This window comes from Pholis gunnellus, assembly GCF_910591455.1.
Source record: "Pholis gunnellus genome assembly, chromosome: 18".
NCBI classification, from domain to species: Eukaryota; Metazoa; Chordata; class Actinopteri; order Perciformes; family Pholidae; genus Pholis; species Pholis gunnellus.
Window position 1 is genome coordinate 20,792,271 of NC_136545.1, and position 21,983 is coordinate 20,814,253.

The following is a 21,983-nucleotide window of genomic DNA, read 5'->3' on the forward strand; positions in this document are numbered from 1 at the left end:
GTCTGACCCTCTCAGTCCTGGTCCTGGTTCTCCCGGGCCTCCCTTCCCTCCAGCGGGTCCAGCAATACGTCCTGGGTCTCCAGCAGAGAGGAGAAGCTCTGCTCCCTCCGGAGCTCCAGATCTGGGTCTCTGCTGGAGTCTGAGCTGAAGGAGGTTCTGGTGAACCTGCATGAGTTCATCTGGTTTCACCAGAATCTGACCCGGTGGCTCCGATGACGAGCATCAAGAATAACTCTATAGCAGGGGTGGCCAACCCGCGGCTCGCGAGCCGCATGCGGCTCTTTGCCCGGTTTCATGCGGCTCTTACGTTCATATCGAAGTTTGTATTTGTGTTTTTTTAATGTTCGTGTTCGCTTCGCTTGAGTTAAATACGGTATTTTCGTCAAACGCGAATGTGCGGCCACAGATTACGTTCCTCGTCGACCCATTTAGCGCCGAGACGGACTGTTTGAAAGCCCCGCTTTAAGTAAAAATGTAAAAGTCGGACAATTTACAAATATCCGTTGTATCGCGCAAGGCGGAGCTCCTCCCCGATCCGCACGCGCCGCGCACACCTCCACCAGCGTATGTGACAGCAGCAGCAGCAGCCACCCTCCCCGCCGACGAAGAAGGAGCAGCAGCACCCCCCCCGCCCCGCCGACAACCGGCCCTTTGGGGGCAACCATGATGCTGATGTGGCCCCAGAGCGACAATGAGTTTGACACCCCTGGTGTACACAATGTTCATTGTTGAAAATGACTGGCCTGTGGTCTTAGGAGTCAATTTCTGTCATTATCATATTGGTGTGTGACATTTACAATAAATCTGGCTGAGCAAAGGTATGTGTGTGTGTGAGGAAGGGATAGGGTGATGTTCATGTGTGCCCATGTGTATGATGTGGCTCTTTGCGGTAACACAGTAAAAAATGTGGCTCTTGGTCTCTGACTGGTTGGCCACCCCTGCTCTATAGAAACAGACCATCTTCTCTCTGATGGAGGTCAGTATTTCAAGTGTTTGTTGTTGTAATACTCGTCCTGGCCGCTAGAGGCGTCGTTCTATGTGAACATTAGGTGGTTGCTGCACTTTCTGTAATTAACTGACAAAGTTGCATCAATCATTATTATGTTTTGGGCCACTAGGGGGCAGCAGAGATGTAAACACTGACACATCAGCCCCCCTCCACACACAAATAGAGGATGTGTGGTGGGCTGTAATCTGTGACCAACACGGACCAGGCGGTAGCGGGTCCTGCACTCATCCTTCCCCGCCTGGTGTTGAGGAAAAAGGGGTCTGGACGACCCCGACCACCGGAACCAGTCTCCCGTGTGTGTGTGTCGGTGTAATAGTGTAGTTGTTGTTGTTTGTGTGTGATGCTTCAACACAGAACGCGTTAGTTCGCCTGCAGGATCTGCAGCCTGCAGAAATGGAGCCGAGCGACGCGGACGAGAACGAGGGCGGCGCGTCGTCCCAGCAGCAGACCACGATGTGGAGACAGTTCCAGGCCATAGCCAAGCCGCTGCTCAGCCCGAAGCTGGGCTCCAGAGACCCGGAGGACAAGAAGGACCGAGGCAGCGGGTGGATGTTCAAGAAGATGAAACGGAGGGAACACGCCGTCCTGGACCGGGTGATCTCCTCCTCGCAGCCGGACCTGCTCTTCTCTGCTCCGCTCTGCGGCAAAGCGCCGACGCACAGCCCGAAGAAGTCCACGGTGGCTTACCTGGTGCAGTCCCACCACAAGAGCTCCTCCCTCGGGTCGGCGTGCCTGGAGAGCCTGGCCGAGCCACCGAGCGGTGACAGCGGCAGCAGCGGCGGAGAAGGAGGAGGAAGCGGCGGTGAGGCGGCAACAGCTGCTGCCGCAGCGGCGGAGGCGCAGATGGAGAGCCGGGACGAGCAGCCGGTGAGTTCACCAGTCTAATGAGGTGGTTTTGGTGGTTTGGGCCTTTTAATGTGGTTCTAGTCTGCAGTGATATTTAATCTCTGGTTAGTGGACGTGAGGAATCAAGTATCGTGCCTCATAGCAGGAAATTACACAAATAAACTAAATATATAGATCACTATATCAAAATATCACTAGTATCACTATCACACTATATCACTATATCACTATATCACTATATCACTAGTATCACTATATCACTAGTATCACTATATCACTAGTATCACTATATCACTATATCACTAGTATCACTATATCACTAGTATCACTATATCACTATATCACTAGTATCACTATATCACTAGTATCACTAGTATCACTATATCACTAGTATCACTAGTATCACTATATCACTATATCATTATATCACTATATCACTAGTATCACTAGTATCACTATATCACTAGTATCACTATATCACTATATCAATATATCACTATATCACTAGTATCACTATATCACTATATCACTATATCACTAGTATCACTATATCACTAGTATCATTATATCACTGTATCACTATATCACAGTATCACTATATCACTCGTATCACTATATCACTCGTATCACTATATCACTATATCACTATATCACTGTATCACTATATCACTATATCACTATATCACTATATCACTAGTATCACTATATCACTATATCACTGTATCACTATATCACTATATCACTATATCACTATATCACTATATCACTAGTATCACTAGTATCACTATATCACTATATCACTAGTATCACTATATTACTAGTATCACTATATCACTATATCACTAGTATCACTATATCACTATATCACTAGTATCACTATATCACTAGTATCACTATATCACTAGTATCACTATATCACTAGTATCACTATATCACTAGTATCACTATATCACTATATCACTGTATCACTATATCACTATATCACTATATCACTATATCACTAGTATCACTATATCACTATATCACTAGTATCACTAGTATCACTATATCACTAGTATCACTATATCACTAGTATCACTATATCACTATATCACTAGTATCACTATATCACTATATCACTATATCACTAGTATCACTATATCACTATATCACTAGTATCACTATATCACTATATCACTAGTATCACTATATCACTCGTATCACTATATCACTAGTATCACTATATCACTATATCACTAGTATCACTATATCACTAGTATCACCTTATCACTATATCACTATATCACTAGTATCCCTATATCACTATATCACTATATCACTAGTATCACTAGTATCACTATATCACTATATCACTAGTATCACTATATCACTAGTATCACTATATCACTATATCACTAGATCACTAGATCACTAGTATCACTAGTATCACTATATCACTATATCACTAGATCACTATATCACTAGTATCACTAGTATCACTAGATCACTATATCACTATATCACTAGTATCACTAGTATCACTATATCACTATATCACTAGTATCACTATATCACTATATCACTATATCACTATATCACTAGTATCACTATATCACTAGTATCACTATATCACTATATCACTAGTATCACTATATCACTATATCACTAGTATCACTAGTATCACTATATCACTATATCACTAGTATCACTATATCACTATATCACTATATCACTAGATCACTATATCACTATATCACTAGTATCACTAGTATCACTATATCACTAGTATCACTATATCACTAGTATCACTATATCACTATATCACTAGAATCACTAGATCACTAGTATCACTAGTTAAAACCCAAATAAAATTAAAAAAATAAATGTTTGACTTTATCACATACACACACAAATTAAAAATAAATAAATAATAAAAGTATATATAATGCCACATAACAACTAGTGGATGAACTGTTTTTATCATCAATAAATCTCCTGATTATTTTCTCTGTTAATTCCGGAGAATTTGTGAAAAATCCGATCACATTTTCCTGAAGATCAAAAGTGAAAAATTTAAATTGATACAAAACAAAAGCAGCAAAACATGAAGAGTGAGAAGCTGGAACCAGAAAAGATACTCAATAAAGGACTTATTTATTATTATTTATTACGCACACTCCTAGGAAAATACAAAGTAGTGCTGCAGGAACATGTATTTTATTTTGTAATAACTGAGAGATGTGTGTTTTCATGTTCACACAGGAAATAGAAAGATGTTTGAGAGTTGTGTTTAATGACTCACAGAGCAAAGGGAGTCAACGGATTAGCTGGAAATACTTCAAACTAATTGTGGATGACGAGTCAGCTGCAGGAACACAGATGTAAGAACTTAGATAACGGCTGCAATCCAGTTCCAGTTAAAATAAGTAAACTCATTTACTGTTTCAGGGTGTAATACTTCAGAAACATTTGACAGCTTTATGGCTCACTGGACCAGAACCAGCTTTTAATGTTATTAGTTTTCTGTTCCTGTTGTGAGGAAGTTCTATCGGCCAAAAGGTCCGAACAGACTCAGACACATTAATCAACATTTCAGTTTCCACCGGAATATAAATGTGTCAGCGTTAGCTGGAGAGCTAGCCTTCATCTGTCGTCTCTGGGCAGGTTATTACAGTTTTAGTGGCCTAATATGATCAGTGCAATGATACAGCAAATACTAAAGTACAACGCAATACTATGAAGTAGATAAATGCATTACAAAAGTATCAGAATTGTAAACACAATGAGAGTATGTGAAGGCAGTGCCAGAGATGAGCGAGTGTGATTGCACTGGTAGTCCTGTTAGCCGTTAGCAGTGACAGAATAAAATACACCACCAGAGGTTAGACACAGAGGTGAACACGTGATTCTCCTGCTGGAGATGATGGTAATAACACAGGCGACTAATTCTGTGTAACAGGCCGGCAGACACCTGGTCAGCAGGTCGCACGTAGAACAGATCGCTGAGCAGTGAAGCTACAACATGAAACAGACTTCCATCACTAACAACACGGCAGAAACAAACCCTGGAGAACTGATTAAAACAAAGACGGATGAACTAATAAAAGATTATCACGCTAGATAGTCTTTACAAAAAGTCTGAGTCTGAATGTTACACTTAAAACCAGCAGAACCGCTGCACATAAACTGTTGTTCATTCCTTTGGATTTTGTATTTTTATGCACAGAAAAGAAGCGGCAAAAAAAAGGCGTGATCGTGGATCATCTCTAAAAGTTACATTTGCTCCCTTCTTTTTAAATTCGCGCTGATCCGATCCGTGAGATTTATGATCCAGCTCACACGGAACCAGAACCAGAAGGGTCATTCAGTTGATCTCTGACAGCTTCTTAGTAAAGCAGTGAATGAATCAAAGTGTAGATGTGAAGCCTGCAGGAGAAGCAAAGAGCTGCTTTTAAAAAGAAACCGTAATCTTTTCAGCACAGCTGGAAAATGTCTGAGTTTCTTCTGTTGTGGAGGTTCGTGATGAGGAGTGAATGATGAAGTCCTTCAACAAAAGAGAGATGGAGCATCGAGGAAATGGCCTTCATGTCCGGAGGGAGATCGTGAGATAAAGATTTCATGTTTTACCATCAGACGCGTGAGAGGTCAAACACATTTCTCTGCTGTTTCTCTACATGTTCTGACCTGCATGTGGACACATATCAGACCTCATAGAGAGACAAGACGCTGCAGGAACATTTGAATATCAGCACATGTGTACAAGTACCGAGGCTCCTAACAGCAGATAGCTGTGGATGCCGTTCCCACGATGACGGTTGCCAACAATTGTTGGTCCTTGGTTGCACCAAAGTCCTGTAGCAACACATCCATCTGAACGGCAATGAAATACCTGGGAAATACCTGGGAAATACCTGGGAAGAATAACAACAACAGGCTGTTTGAACAGACCAGACCAGACCTGTGTCAAACCAGACCAGATCAGAGTAGATCTGAACGGACTAGAATATGACCAGACTGGCATTGAAATACGGCTTAAAAGATTTGTTTTTGTTTCAGTTTGAGCCACATTTATAGTTAAAATGTTCAAACTATTCCAGTGAAAGTACACAGAAACACAAAGGATGTTCAGACATGAATCTCTGTATTTCAGGACTCTAGATTGACCTCAGTAGACTTCTGTCAGTCAGGCTTACTCCACTGGAGAAGGATTATAGCCGAGCCAACCAGCATGCTTCCTCCTCTTCCTCCTCCTCTTCCTCCTCCTCCTCCCTCCTCCTCCTCCCTCCTCTTCCTCCCTCCTCTCATTCAGCTGTAACACTGGCTGTGGTGAACCTTCTCGCTGCTTCTCGGCCGTTTTTCTTGGCAACCTGGAATCTTCTTGGAAGTACCCTCCGTCTTTTCTCCCACATTTCTCTCACCCCCTCTTCACCTCCTCTGTATCCTCCATCCTGCCTCCCTACCTGCCCCGTTCGCCCTCCCCGACCCTGGATCTCTTTCTAAGAGAAGCCCCGGTGGCCGAGTCCCGTCTAGTGAGTCGAGGGCTCCTTCGCGCTGCCACTTGGGATGAGTCCTTCTCCTTCGCCGCCACATGTGGTCGTCTGCTGTCGGTGAGCATCATCGCGCTCGTTAGATCTGATGAGGTCTGAAGTATTTATTAAATCCAACCGACGTCCACCGAAAAGTAACTTATTTCTCTTAAAGCTCAAGTTTTTAGACTTTTTTTTGTTGAGATTTGTGGGCTGAAAGTAACTACTACTAAAGTAACTAAATACATGTAAGTACTTTTCTATTCTGAGAATTGTACTTATGTTTTCATTTCCTGATACTTTTACTTCTACTCAACTACATCTCAGTATCTCAGCCGCTACGTTCATACGGTAACTTTAGTTACTTTGCATATTCAGATTCATAAATACGATAATATAAAGATTAGGGGATAAATTCACCAGCGATCAGCATTAAATTCATTAAAATGAGCTCCGTCTCATCAAGTAAGGAACATTAATGCATCAATAATTATAATACTGTGATATAATATTCTTGTGATTTGGGACACTTGGCATAATGAGTAGTTTTACTTTCATTACTGGTACTTTTTTATGTAAATAAAGTTTTGAATGCTAGACTTTTACTTGTAATCATACTTCTTACTTGTAAGCATGTATCTGTACTGAAAGTATCAGCAGTAAAAGTACTCATCCTGCAGTAAAATGCATGTTATTTTAAATACTTTATATACAGTTAGTTTAGTCCAGATCATTGATCAGCTGAGAATGTATTTAAAGATTTTTAACGTCTTGTGTTGCTGCTCAAGAAAGACGATTTGTTTACAAGAATAATGAAGAATGTGGATTCTTTTCTTAATTAATTGTCTTTTTTTGTCATAAAATAATCAAAAAGAACCGATAAGAGTATCGATAAGGAACCAAACCAATAAGCAGAATCAATAACAGCACTAGCATCAATAGTATCCTAAAGATACTCGTCACTGGACTAAACCAGTTATTTAAATCACTCACGGTAGAAGTTTAGAGGTGAAATGTCTCTTAGCTGGAACCACCTTCAATATGTCGTGTTTTATAAGCGTATTACATGTTTTAAAGGTTAAATAATAAGTAACTACAGCGGTCAGATGACACAATATTTCCCTCTGTGGTAAAGAATCATAAAATGTAAATACTCCAGTAAAGTTAAAGTGCTTCCAGACGCTGTGAAGAAATTGAGTTTCTCTCAAAGAGCGTGTGAAGCTTCATTCACAGTATTGATCGCCGCGGTCTGTCTGGGCTCCAGTATGTTAATGGTCCCTTGAGGGTCTGTATTGGCTCCAGTATGTTGATGGACCCTTGAGGGTCTGTATTGGCTCCAGTATGTTAATGGACCCTTGAGGGTCTGTATTGGCTCCAGTATGTTGATGGACCCTTGAGGGTCTGTATTGGCTCCAGTATGTTAATGGACCCTTGAGGGTCTGTATTGGCTCCAGTATGTTAATGGTCCCTTGAGGTTCTGTATTGGCTCCAGTATGTTAATGGTCCCTTGAGGGTCTGTATTGGCTCCAGTATGTTAATGGCCCCTTGAGGTTCTCTATTGGCTCCAGTATGTTAATGGTCCCTTGAGGGTCTGTATTGGCTCCAGTATGTTGATGGTCCCTTGAGGGTCTGTATTGGCTCCAGTATGTTAATGGTAGTCGTGTCACGGAGGACGTGAAGAAGACGGACGGCCGGCTCTCTTAGTGGTTTTATCGACTTTACCTCCAGCCTCCCTCGTTAATCTTCACTCGTCTGTACTGACGCTGGTTTCTCACTCTTTCTTCTTCACACAAAGATCCGTCTTCTGGTCATAAATAAATAAAGCAGAGCTGCAATACTTGATTAATTTATAAGTCAATCAAAAAAAATCATTTTTCTTTTTCACGTAATATTGTCAAACATTTGCTCCGTTTCTCCGTCATATATTCTATTAAATGAGATATTTGAACAAAAACATTTGAGGAAATTTTTTTAACTACCAATAATAAAATAATTGACGAGTATATGAATCAATAATTCAAATAAATGTTAGTTACAGAACGCTGATGTCATGTCTCTTGATGGATTACCTCGTCAGTGTGGACAGACGTTCACCAGCCAGGAAGGGTGCAGTTGAGTCAGATGCATTGTGGGAAATGTGGGTGTTTTGACCCATAACAGAGAGTCATGATGATGAGCGACGCTAAGATACGCTGCCTTAGGTTAGGTCAGTGCCTTGCTCATGGGCAGAGGCAACAGTTCATCTTATTTACAGATTCATCGATACTTAAAAATAATCCTGACGCTGCAGATGTGTGTGTGTGTGTGTGTGTGAGTGTGCATGTGTGTGTGTGTGTGTGTGTGTGTGTGTCCTAAAATAAGTGCAGCTGATGGGATTGTGTGTGACCTGCTGCTATTCTCAGGTCGGTTGATCCTCTGAGCAGCTAGTTAACTCTGGTTACCGAGTGTTTAAAGCGCGTCGTGCTCGTCTTCCCTTCAGGTCCTTTGATTCAGTTTATAGACATTTAATTATTCACACGTTTTATTTTATTTAAGTTATAAAAATGTAAATCATTTTTATTGTTAGCGTATTAATTCATTATTTTTTGTACTTTTATTCCATTTTATTGTTATGTTAAATTAATTACACGCTGTTTTAAACTACTTTTATTACAGCTTTTAATAACATTTTATTACTGTTCATCATTTCATAGATCGTTGTTTAATTTACTTTTATTAAAGAGTTAAAGTTCTTTGTGAAATCCTTTTTGAGAGTGAAACGAGAAAATCAATATCAATCATGCCAATCAGATAATTAGCCTAGCTTAGCATCAGTGAAGAACTACAGCTCTTAAACTCACAGATTATTTGATCTTGTTTATTCAATCGTTCCTCAAACAGAGATGTGAGAGTCACGTCTCTGCAGACAGATGACTGATAAACAACAGACACCACATGAACCACAGCCTGTTGTAACGTCTCTGTGTGTCCACAGTAAATACATGAGACACAACACAGAGCTGTAGGTGTGTGTTTGAACCACGCTAGCTGTTCCCCCCCTGCTTCTAGTCTTTATGCTAAGCTAGGCTAACTGCCTCCAGGTGCTCGTGTTCTCCACTTAATAAACAAAGGTTGATATAAATCTCCTCATCTTGATCTTAGAAGGAAATGTTGAACCCACGTTAACTGGTTTCTTATTTCTCCTTCCGTCCGTTGATTCATTCGGAGTCTTTGTGTTTGTGTGACCTGATGAATGTCAGTTACAAGTGACACAAATAGACGCAGAACAAGCACGAAGAGATGAAGAACCCGCACAAAGACACTGTAAATTGCCTTATTCTCTGTCTTTGCTCTGTGTCTCTATCGGCTAAACGCTGCGCCGTGTCCACCAGCTGTTCTCTGAGTGTGTCTGCTGTTTGTTGCTGAGCAGGTAGAGAACACTGGCTTTTAAAAACAGCTGCCGGCTGTTGTTGCGGTTCATAAAACCAAAATAGAAACGCTGGATTAGTCTACAAAACGACGTGTCTGTAGACTTCGTTGTTGTGGCTCCAGAGGAAGCGTCCCGCTGACTGAACACACTCTGGGTTTATTGGAGCCACCGTCCGAAAAATCATTTACAGTTGTTGTGTTTTTTTCTTCATAAGAACACAAATGATAAGAAAATACACAAAATGTGATTACAGCAGCTTTAAAGACGCACTAATCCATGTTTGTATTATGTGTAAAGTAAGATGTGTAACTATTGGTGAAACTTTGTATCTCTGTGGAGCTTTTTAGCCTCTTTTAGCTCATTTTTTAATTTATTTTCCACTGTTACCACTGTTCACTAGCTATCAGACAGCAGACAGACCAGCGCAGCATTTAGCAGCTAAAGACACAGATATCTTCATCAGGAGGAGGTGGAGACCAAAAACAGAGCAAAGAGAGAGAGAATTAGACAATTGGCCGTGTCTTTGTGCGGGTTCTTCATCTCTTCGTGCTTCTTCTGCATCTATTTGGTGTCATGTTGTGTCTTTTTGTGGCCGTTTTGTGTCTATTTGTGGTAATTTGTTGTCTCTTCTTGGTGGTATTTTGTCTCTTTATTATCGTTTTGTGTCTCTTTGTAGTTGTTTTGTGTCTCTTTGTAGTTGTTTTGTGTCTCTTTGTAGTTGTTTTGTGTCTCTTTGTAGTTGTTTTGTGTCTCTTTGTAGTTGTTTTGTGTCTCTTTGTAGTTGTTTTGTGTCTCTTTGTAGTTGTTTTGTGTCTCTTTGTAGTTGTTCGATTGACTTCCCAACAAGAACAGTCTCTTCAGACCGAGGCTCTGACCGAGGGGTCGCTAACATGAGCTGAAAGATCAACTTTTATTAATAATTGCAGCAACTCACAGACAGGAAAATACATATAAATAAGAAGTATCTATATATAACAGAATATATATAGTTAGTCAGTGATTTTAAGTGATGTAAGTTGACCTGGAGCACCTTGTTCTCAGCCTGTTGGTCGACTTTATTACATTGAACATCATCGTGTCTGAACTGGACTGACCCCACTCGTCGCTTCAGACTGCGTAACGTTTCAGCCGCTCCGGTCACACAGGATTACTGTGTTATTGACCCGTTCTTATGTTTCTGCTCAGGGGAATTTCCAATGATTGCAAAATGCCACAGAGCAGAAAAACTTGGCACACTTCAAACGTTTTCCGCTTCAGGAAACAGAGTTTGTGTTTCATAATGTGTGCAACAGGAAGCATACGGTGATGTGATGCTGATGAAGTGTTTTCTTCATAGTATTCAGTATTAATACCATGAGAATAAACAACTAGTCTAGTGAGTGAATGGATTATCAGTGGATCAGTGCAGACTGAAGTCTTTAATACAGGAGATGCAAAGAGCAAAGGTTTAAATAAGAGAGATGATGTTCTCGTGAACACACAACCAGGTCTGTAGTGCGGTTTAACATGGCATTCCACCAGTATTAAGGTTTATATCCATTCCTATTAGTTTGTTTCACTGGTTGTATTCATACTAGTTTGTTTCTGCACGTTTGCTCTGGTTTATGCTCTGAGATGCTTGTTTAAAGGAGATGCACTTATGACTTCTGGTGACTCGTAGTTCTCTTGAATACCGATGTTTGTTGAATACACTGACTGTCATCGCTTTGGATAAAAGCGTCTGCTGAATGACTGCAATGCAATGCAATGCTTAAAGTAAAAGCATTGATTGATCTGGAGGTTCGTGTTTTACCTGAACAGGAAGTAACGAGTAACTAAAAGAAGATCTGAATTTATTTGGTCTCACTTTCAGCTTCTCAGAAGGAAATCTTTATTTATCTGAAAGCTTTAGTTACTTTTCACATTAATGTAAAATATACATCTCTGGTAGAGACCTGTCAATCACCGTGTAGCCCCGCCCCTAAAGCATCCCCTGCTTTATGGTCTGTTTGACTCTAAATGGACCATCATTTACTAAATGAACATCATGCTGTATTGAAGAAGACTTGAAACTAGAGATTGAGACCATAAACTCATGTTTACAATGTTTACTGAGGTAATAAATCAAGAGAGAAGTAGAGTCATTTTCTCATAGACTTCTATACAACCAGAGGAGTCGCCCCCTGGTGGACACTAGAGAGAATGCAGCTTTAACACGTGAAGCATCGGTTTCACTTTAAAGAATCGGAGGTTGTCTTCTGGGTAAAACGCTGTGTATAAAGTGTAGTGACTGACATGGTGCAGCATTCTTTGATTTCTTAAAATACACTCTAGAACTCAGTAATGGATAAAAAAAGTATTGAAATCATGTGAAAATGAACCGTTCATGACTTCGTGTGGTGGATGTCTTCAGAGTAGTGAAGAAGTATAGTCTCTGGACCGGACTGTGATTCACACAGTGAGCTGAGGCCTCTCCTCAAACCCACCGTGGTATAAGTGTTCATGTATTACGTAATCATTGATGTGGAAGTATTGATCTGTGTAAGTGGATACGTGTGTGTTTGCAGGATGCAGCGTCCCAGCAGAGCGTCCGCTCACGTTAACAGTGACGTCTGCAGACATTAATGTTTCATATGAATCTGTTTACATACGAGCGTATTAAAGGAGCACTGAAACACTTTCATCTTAAAGTTTAATAATTACAGCAGTTGAATCTGATCCAATAATCCAGACTTTGTATTAAACATTATTGAAGTGTCATGTTTCTCTGTCTGTTTTTATCTCATATATTTATATATATGTGTGTTTGTGTGTCGACACCAAACAAGAAAACAACAAGTGAAGCTCCGACTGCAGCCTCGAGTCGTCCGAACCGATCGAATCATTTAAAGCCGACAGCAGTTTAATCAACATCACTAATAACCCGACGTCAGGAATGAGTTCAGAGAATCAGCACCGACGGTGTTTATTGGTGGAGTTTCTCTGGGAATCGTTGCGTCTCTTGAAGTTGCTTTGATAACATCTGTAAACGTGTAGAAACTCTTGTGCATCACGTCGAGCTTCAATGAAGCAGCGATGATGTCTGTTTGTGTGTGTTGAGCTTCTGCAGCAGTGAAAGTGAGAGTTATACAAGAATGAAAAAAAATAAAAAAGTAGCCGCTCAGCAGCACTGATCGGATGGGAGGAAGCGCTCTGGTGTAGCTTCCTGTTAGCGGTCGCCCTGGGACGAGTTACTGAACACTAACGGTCGGTGTTGGCGGTGTGTGCAGACACGAGAGAGGAAGTGAAGGCTTCACATCAGCAGCTTTTTATTTATTATTCCTCTCAACGATGTCGGTGAGTTTGTCTTTGAGGCTCGTTCGGTGCCGACTGTGCAGTTTGTGATGAAATGCATTTGTATTTTTACCTGACAGGGAATCGGGGCCCCGGGCTCCTCGGGGGTCGCGACCGACCGAGCCGCCTCCGGCTCCTCGGGGATGTACAAGCTGGAGGTCGAGCTGAAGAGAGGACGCAACCTGGCCGTCAGAGACAGAAGAGGTGGAGTGAGAACATCTTCTCTTCTTGCTGTTTTGTGTCTTCGTCCGTCACAACTTTGATTTGTCTGTTTTTTCTCAGGCAGCAGCGATCCGTACGTGAAGTTCAAGCTGGCTGGTAAAGAAGTGTTCAGAAGCAAAACCATCCACAAAAACCTCAACCCGGTGTGGGACGAGAAGACCACTCTGATACTGGACTGTCTGAGTGAACCAGTGTATGTGAAGGTAAACACACACACACACACACTCAAGCTTTTCCATTTTAATTATAAATGAATGAGCTCAAGAGTCAGCAGACATTGGCTGTGTTGCTGCTCTGCAGGTGTTTGACTACGACTTCGGCCTCCAGGACGACTTCATGGGTTCAGCGTACCTTTACCTGGAGTCTCTGGAGCAGCAGAGGTGAGTCCGCCTCCCCTTCACCTTCTGTTCATACTGCAGACACGACACAATATTACAAATAGCTTCATTTATAACATTGGTGTGCTTGTTTTGTGTCTTTGTGCTTGTTTGTTCTTTGCTCTCGCTGTTGGTTTGTAGCTTTAGCTAACAGAGCGATCGGTAATGTTTATTCTCACAGTTCAAAATGCAAAAGGACAAAAGGAGGAAGACGTTTTAAACACAGTTTGTTTGGTAAAAATCTGTTAAACATTAGACATTAATGTTTGGTGAAGGTGTATCATCAGCAGACTGTCGGCTTTAAGTGATTCTAACATATCGATCCAGAGAAACACTGAAGATAAAACCCTTCAGAAGAGCTCAGTAATGTGTCCAATGAAGACTGAACACTGATTCACTGAAATCTGTTCGGTAGAGAGAGAAACCTGCAGCTTCTTCAAGTCACAGCGAGTCAAACTGTCGTAAGTGTGAGGACAGGATGGAGAGAGAGAGAGAGAGAGAGAGAGAAAGAGAAAGAGAAAGAGAGAGAGACACACAGAGAGAGAGAGAAAGAGGTTTTATTTTGTGTTTGTGTAAAATATTCAAAATTAAAATGTTGAAATTAAGAAGTTTGGACTTTTTAGAACTGATATTACTCTTTCGTCACAAAGAGATTAAAGTATTATCTAAAGTGATAATTAGAAAACTGCAGACTAGAATAATGACTCTACTAAACATGTAAACTCTGTATGACTCTACTCATGTAAACATGAGTTTATGGTCTCAATCTCTAGTTTCATGTTTTTCATGCAGTATTCCCCCCCCCCCCTGCAGGACGGTCCCTGTAACCCTGGAGCTGAAGGACCCTCAGCACCTGGATCAGGACCTGGGCTCTCTGGATCTGGCCGTCACCCTGACCCCTAAAGACAGTCCTTTAGAGGAGCGACGAGACTCCACGGTACGAATGTCTTCATGAAAAACATTATAAATCTGATATCAACTGTTTTCTCTCAAATATTGTATTCTAAAATAATTCAAAGAAATATGAGTGTTTGGTGTAACTGGTCACCACTAGTTCACTAATCAATGTGCTCATCTACTAATCTACTCACCGCTCAGACGATGCTGGATTATAAAGAGGATGTGTCTTTAAAACACCAACACGTGTTTTAAATGAACTATAACTTGTTAGTTGTGAGTCGGTGATGATGAGTCTGTTTCCTGCAGAGAGTGCTTCCTGCGTATCGGTGGAGGCCGTATGTGAATAAAGTGAGTGTAGCGGTGATTAGGCTCCTACAGCGTCGCCCCGATCGAACCTTTACCTCCTCGTTTACCTCCTCCCTTACCTCCTCGTTTACCTCCTCCCTTACCTCCTCATTTACCTCCTCGTTTACCTCCTCGTTTACCTCCTCCTTTACCTCCTCGTTTACCTCCTCCTTTACCTCCTCCCTTACCTCCTTGTTTACCTCCTCCCTTACCTCCTTGTTTACCTCCTCCCTTACCTCCTCGTTTACCTCCTCATTTACCTCCTCCTTTACCTCCTTGTTTACCTCCTCGTTTACCTCCTCGTTTACTTCCTCCCTTACCTCCTTGTTTACCTCCTCATTTACCTCCTCGTTTACCTCCTCGTTTACCTCCTCATTTACCTCCTCCTTTACCTCCTCGTTTACCTCCTCCCTTACCTCCTTGTTTACCTCCTCCCTTACCTCCTTGTTTACCTCCTCATTTACCTCCTCGTTTACCTCCTTGTTTACCTCCTCGTCCAGCTTCCCCGTCAGAGAGCTCATGAGCTTATCGCCATCTAGTGGAGAAAGTCTGAACAATAATACGACAGCGTATTGTAGGTTAATTAATAAATGAAAGGAGGGTAATAGTCAGAGAAAATAACACCATTTTATGTGATTAAATTGGTAAATTTAATCGCATAAAATTGGTAAATTTACAAGAAAAAAAACTTGAATATTTGAAAATTATGAGACAAAACTTAGAAAAATAGTGTAAAATAGTGAAAAATGACAACATAGTAACATAGGAATAAACTTAATAAGAGATTTTAAAATTATTTTAAAATAAGAAGCTGTACAGTGTTTGAAACAAAGAGGCTCAAAAGTGCAAATGTTCACAGTATAAAGTACAACGAATACATGCAATTTGCAAAGATAATAACTCATAAATGGTGTGTTATTGTAACGCATTGAGTCTAATGTAATATATATTATATTGGGGTCAGAGAAGAGCTGTGCTGCCCCCAGGTGGCCAACATCTTTTTTTATTAATGCAGCTTTAAATGAAGTATTGAAATGCGTTTCTACAAATCACGTAAATTCAGTTAGATTTGAAATAAAATGTCAGTTATAAATTTTAATAAATATAAATAAGTTTTAAATCATTCTGGCATTTCTTTGAGTTCCCGTTTAGTTTCTTACTCCAACGGTTCAGTTCGATATATCGGGATCCTCCGCAGCACAGACGGTCATTCATGTTTTATTCAGTGTTTAAATGAATCATCAGGCCGAGCGTCGGTCTGTGCTGCAGCTCCAGTCGGAGAGGAAGAGATAAACAATGAGAGAAGAGGAGTGAAGATTTGTGTGGAAATCAACACAAAAACTAAAACTGAAGACGGAAAGCTCGGATAGATCAGAGAAAACGAGGCCACAATGATGAATATTCAGCACATTCTTCACAGAGTCAGATGTCAGATGCTTTATTCATGGAGCTCCTCCTCCTCGCTTGTTTTAGCTCCTTGTAGTGAGAGATAACTGCCTGATAGCGCCCCCTAGTGGCTCATAAAAGGTGTTTTGCAGCCCTCTTGTTTAAAAGCACTAGTCTTCTTCCACCCTGCAGGAGTTGAAATAATGTATTTTAATGTATATTCAGACAATGCTGCTCAGGAGGTCCTGGAAACGATCCACTAAGGTAAATCATCATCATCGTCATCATCATCGTCGTCACAGCTCTCCATGATCTGTTCTGACATCTTCACTCCGATCGCCTGTTTTGTTTGTTTTTTGTTTGTTATTTTGTTTTGTGGTAAAGTTTTTTCATGCCGTTTTTTAAATATAGACGTCAAACATGTTGTGTATCCTGCTCCTTGAATTACTACGTTTGCATGCACAAAATATTCTGCTTTTTTGAGCTTATTAAAAAAAAGACAATTCTGAAAATTTTGGAAACTTGTCGCCAACAAGTGAGACGTTTATATTCTGAATCCACTGCATGCGTGTCCAAAGAATGCTCCCAATAATATCCCACATGTCTTAATAAGAAAACGTTGGAATATCCAAATGGAATATGATGTTTACATGACCTGTATCAAATTCGTAATATTGTGGTATTTGTAATATTAGTAATATTAGTTTGCATGTAAGCGTAGTCAGTGTTGATTGTTGTCATGTGTTCTAGCTGCTCTCATTTCCATCCGCTGGCTGTAACCAGGCCGCTGTTCTTCAGACTGTTTAACATCCTGGATACTGTGACGCTATCAGGCTAACATCATGCTATCAGGCTAACATGATGTTATCAGGCTAACACCATGCTATCAGGCTAACATAGTCAGGCTAACATCATGCTATCAGGCTAACACCATGCTATCAGGCTAACTTAATCAGGCTAACATCATGTTATCATGCTAACATAATGCTATCAGGCTAACACCACGCTATCAGGGTAACGTAATCAGGCTAACTTGATGTTATCGGGCTAACACCATGCTATCAGGCTAACATAATCAGGCTAACATCATGTTATCATGCTAACGTAATCATGCTAACATCATGCTATCATGCTAACATCATGTTATCAGGCTAACATAATCAGGCTAACATCATGTTATCAGGCTAACGTCATGCTATCGGGCTAACATCATGCTATCAGGCTAACGTGTTTTTTTTAGTCTAACATCCAGACAAACCAGCTTTGAAGAAATTTAATTTAGCCTCATCATTCAAATCAATCAGGGTCCTGCATGTTGTGCTTCTTCTTCCTGATATGTGATGAATAAAGTTCAGTGTGTGTGTGTGTGTGTGTGTGTGTGTGTGTGTGTGTGTGTTTGTGTGTGAACCAGCAGCAGCAGTCACTGCGTCTCTCAGAGCTTCATCGGAAATCGCAGCTCTGGCGAGGCATCGTCAGCATCGCGCTGATCGAAGGCCGGGACCTGATCCCCATGGACTCCAACGGTCTGAGCGACCCGTACGTCAAGTTCAGGCTGGGACCCCAGAAGTACCGGAGCAAGGTCCGCTAACACTGACCTCTGATCAGTGGTGTTCACTCAGGAGAGACGCTCATGTTTCTTTTTAAGATTGTATATAAGAGTATGTTTCCCATGATGCATCTGTGTGTTTGTGTGCAGACGGTGCCAAAGACCCTGAGTCCTCAGTGGAGGGAGCAGTTTGACCTCCATATGTATGAGGAGACCGGGGGGGTGTTGGAGATCGCAGTGTGGGACAAAGACACCGGGAGGAGAGACGACTTCATCGGAAGGTCCGTTCTCTTTTCCCTGTTTATCTGCGTCTATTTGTTTTATTTGTAATATAATGAGAGCTGTGAACTGTTATGTTGAACTTACCAAGAGTTTAAAAAGTGATGTACAAAAACACAAACATATGGGATACACATGAAAAAAAACAACAACATACAGTAAGATGTCCTCCTCAATGACCTAAAGGACTCATAGAACACCTAAAGGATCTCTAGAACCTTTTAAATGATCCCTTCATAGAACCTCCCAAAGGACGTAGAACCTCCCCAGGTGTCTCTAAACCTCCTTAAGGACTCGTAGAACATCCTGAAGAATCCAAAGAACCTGTTCGTTGATTGCCAAACCTCTTAAAATACTCGTAGAACATCCTGAAGGATCCATAGATCCTTTTCATTGACCACTAAACTTCCCAAAGGACTCATAGAACACCCTAGATGACCTCTCGAACCTCCTCAATGACTACTAAATCTCCTCATGGAACCTCGTAAATGACTTCTAGAAACTTTTCAATGAGCACTAGATGGGACCTCCCAAAGGATGTAGAACCTCCTCATTGAACACTGAACAATCTAAAGGACTTAGAGAACACCCTAAAGGATCTCTAGAACCTTTTCAATGATTCCTAGAAGGATGTAGAACCTCCTGAACGGTCACTAAAACGTCCTAACATGAATGATCTCTAGAACCTTTTCAATGACCACTAAACCACCTAAAGGACTCATAGAACATCCTAAATTACATCGAAAAAACTTCCAATTTAAACCTTGTTAGAGATACTGAATGTGTGGATGCACGTTATTCTGACCACATATGTACTTAATGAGCTTCGTTGTGTGTACTGTTGCCGTGTTTGCCGTCCAGCTGCCAGTTGGACCTCTCCACCCTGTCTAAGGAGCGGACCCACCACCTGGAGCTGGCTCTGGAGGAGTCCCGGGGCCTCCTGGTGCTGCTGGTCACGCTGACCGCCTCGGCTCACGTCTCCATCGCCGACCTGTCCGTCACGCCGCTGGACGACCCGCAGGAGCGCCGGGAGATATTCCAACGCTACGTGAGCTTAAACTCCTAAAGCTAACGGTCAGATCCACCAGAGAGGAAGACAGAACACGTTATAACGGTGAAGTACTTCCTGTTGTCTCCTCCAGAGCACGTTGAAGTCCTTCTCTAACCTCAGAGACGTCGGCATCGTCCAGGTGAAGGTGATGAGAGCTGAAGGCCTCATGGTGGCAGACGTCACGGGTAATCAAAAGATACACCCTGTACTGTTCTTTATACTACTATGATATACTTTATACTCCTCTACAGTACTTTATACTCCCGTACAGTACTTTATACTACTCTACAGTACTTTATACTCCCGTACAGTACTTTATACTACTCTACAGTACTTTATACTCCTGTACAGTACTTTATACTCCTGTATAGTACTTTATACTCCTGTATAGTACTTTATACTCCTCTACAGTACTTTATACTCCTGTACAGTACTTTATACTCCTCTACAGTACTTTATACTCCTCTACAGTACTTTATACTCCTGTACAGTACTTTATACTACTCTACAGTACTTTATACTCCTGTATAGTACTTTATACTCCTGTATAGTACTTTATACTCCTCTACAGTACTTTATACTCCTGTATAGTACTTTATACTCCTGTATAGTACTTTATACTCCTCTACAGTACTTTATACTCCTGTACAGTACTTTATACTCCTGTATAGTACTTTATACTACTCTACAGTACTTTATACTCCTGTATAGTACTTTATACTCCTCTACAGTACTTTATACTCCTGTACAGTACTTTATACTCCTGTATAGTCCTTTATACTACTCTACAGTACTTTATACTCCTGTATAGTACTTTATACTCCTGTATAGTACTTTATACTCCTCTACAGTACTTTATACTCCTGTACAGTACTTTATACTCCTCTACAGTACTTTATACTCCTGTACAGTACTTTATACTCCTCTACAGTACTTTATACTCCTGTACAGTACTTTATACTCCTCTACAGTACTTTATACTCCTGTACAGTACTTTATACTCCTCTACAGTACTTTATACTACTCTACAGTACTTTATACTCCTCTACAGTACTTTATACTTGTGCTTGTAGGTAAAAGTGATCCGTTCTGTGTGCTGGAGCTGAATAACGACCGACTCCAGACTCACACTGTCTACAAGAACCTGAACCCAGAGTGGAACAAAGTCTTCACCTTGTGAGTTCATCCGTCTCTCAGTCCTCAGAAGTACTACGTGTTACATTCATTGTACTCTGAATACTTCTGTGTGTACATATCTTAGTACCACTCATTCCTTCTTATGCACTTTATTCATCTTCATGTCTTTGAAATGACATTCAAGTTGCATTTAATCAAATACGATCCAAATAAATACTGAATAGCAATGCGTGTACAAATACAGTTGTTGTGTTGTGATGTAAGAGGTGAATATCTCTCTGAGTCTCTCTCTCTCTCCAGTAACGTTAAAGACATCCACTCTGTGTTGGAGGTGACGGTGTTCGATGAGGACAGAGACCGGAGCGCCGACTTCCTGGGAAAAGTGGCCATTCCCTTATTATATGTGAGCGGAGCGACAAATAATACCCTCACAACACAAAGCGGAGGTGTATAAATACATACAAACACAGGGTTCAAATAGCAGTCGACACTTTAAAGTGTACAAATACAACCTGTAACTGTGTTTTTATGTGTCAGATCCGGAACGGTGAGCAGAAAAGGTACATGTTGAAAAATAAAGATCTGACGGGACGAACCAAAGGATTCATTCACCTCGAGATCGATGTCGTCTACAACACCGTGAGTACACGGAGCGCCTGTGTACATACACTGAAGTACTGAAGTACTAGTACCTCCATCTCAGAGGTACACGTTGTAGTTTTTACTGTACTTCTTCTCAGAGGTACACGTTGACAGTAAACAGCTGTAACATCTGTTCTTCAGGTTAAAGCTGCTCTGAAGTCGGTCGTCCCTGCTGAGCAGAAATACATCGAAGAAGAACCAAAAGTCTCCAAACAGGTTCCTTCATATTATTTATTGTGCTGGTCTGACTTCCTGCAGCTCTGATCATTAAACTCATGAACATATTATTTTCATTATCAATGAATCGTTTATAAACAAAGATATTCAACATGATGTCGTTTATGACAAAGAAAAGCTGCAAATCGTCTCGTTTTATAAGTGAAACAACAACCGATAATAATAATAACCAGATTATTCATTCAGCTTTAGTGATCAGTTCATCGAGAAAATGAAGAATATCACCGAGTTAAAGTACATAAAAAGTACTCTGACATGTTGCAGCTACATTACATTCATAATATAAAATATTAATAATATCAAACGTTCTGTCTCTCAGCTGCTGCAGCAGAACTTTAACCGTGTGAAGAGGTGCATCATGGTCCTGATCAGCAACGGGACGTACATCAACAGCTGCTTTGAGTGGGAGTCTGCCCAGAGGAGCATCGTCTCCTTTGTGGTGTGAAACACACACACACACACACACACACACACACACACACACACACACACACACACACACACACACACACACACACACAGGTCATCAGGTCATCACCTTATTTTATGACAATAGAGTAAACGAGACCATCAGAGAGAAGATGCTCTGTTTCTATAGAGGAGAGCTCAGCAGCAGCGTCTCCTCCTACTCCTCCTCCTCCTCCTCCTCCTCCTCCTCCTCCTCCAGGAGCAGAGCTCCTCCTCTCTGCTGGAGAACCAGGACGTATTGCTGGACCCGCTGGAGGGAAGGGAGGCACGGGAGAACCAGGACCAGGACTGAGAGGAGCAGACTGTCAGACC

The 21,983-nt window shown here is 41.3% G+C and overlaps 1 protein-coding gene across 1 annotated transcript; it reads left to right on the plus strand.

The window, feature by feature from the left end:
• Window positions 1-1,402: 1,402 nt before the first annotated feature.
• On the plus strand, window positions 1,403-21,714 carry mctp1b (multiple C2 domains, transmembrane 1b; the record flags this gene model as incomplete). Its single annotated transcript, XM_079179014.1, has 15 exons — window positions 1,403-1,876; window positions 13,162-13,285; window positions 13,364-13,506; window positions 13,604-13,683; window positions 14,494-14,617; window positions 16,537-16,575; window positions 17,723-17,890; window positions 18,008-18,138; window positions 18,998-19,184; window positions 19,279-19,372; window positions 20,261-20,363; window positions 20,625-20,727; window positions 20,862-20,963; window positions 21,108-21,182; window positions 21,523-21,714. The coding sequence occupies 15 exons, from the start codon at window positions 1,403-1,405 to the stop codon at window positions 21,646-21,648; spliced, it is 2,073 nt and encodes a 690-aa protein (XP_079035140.1). The 3' UTR covers window positions 21,649-21,714.
• Window positions 21,715-21,983: the final 269 nt, after the last annotated feature.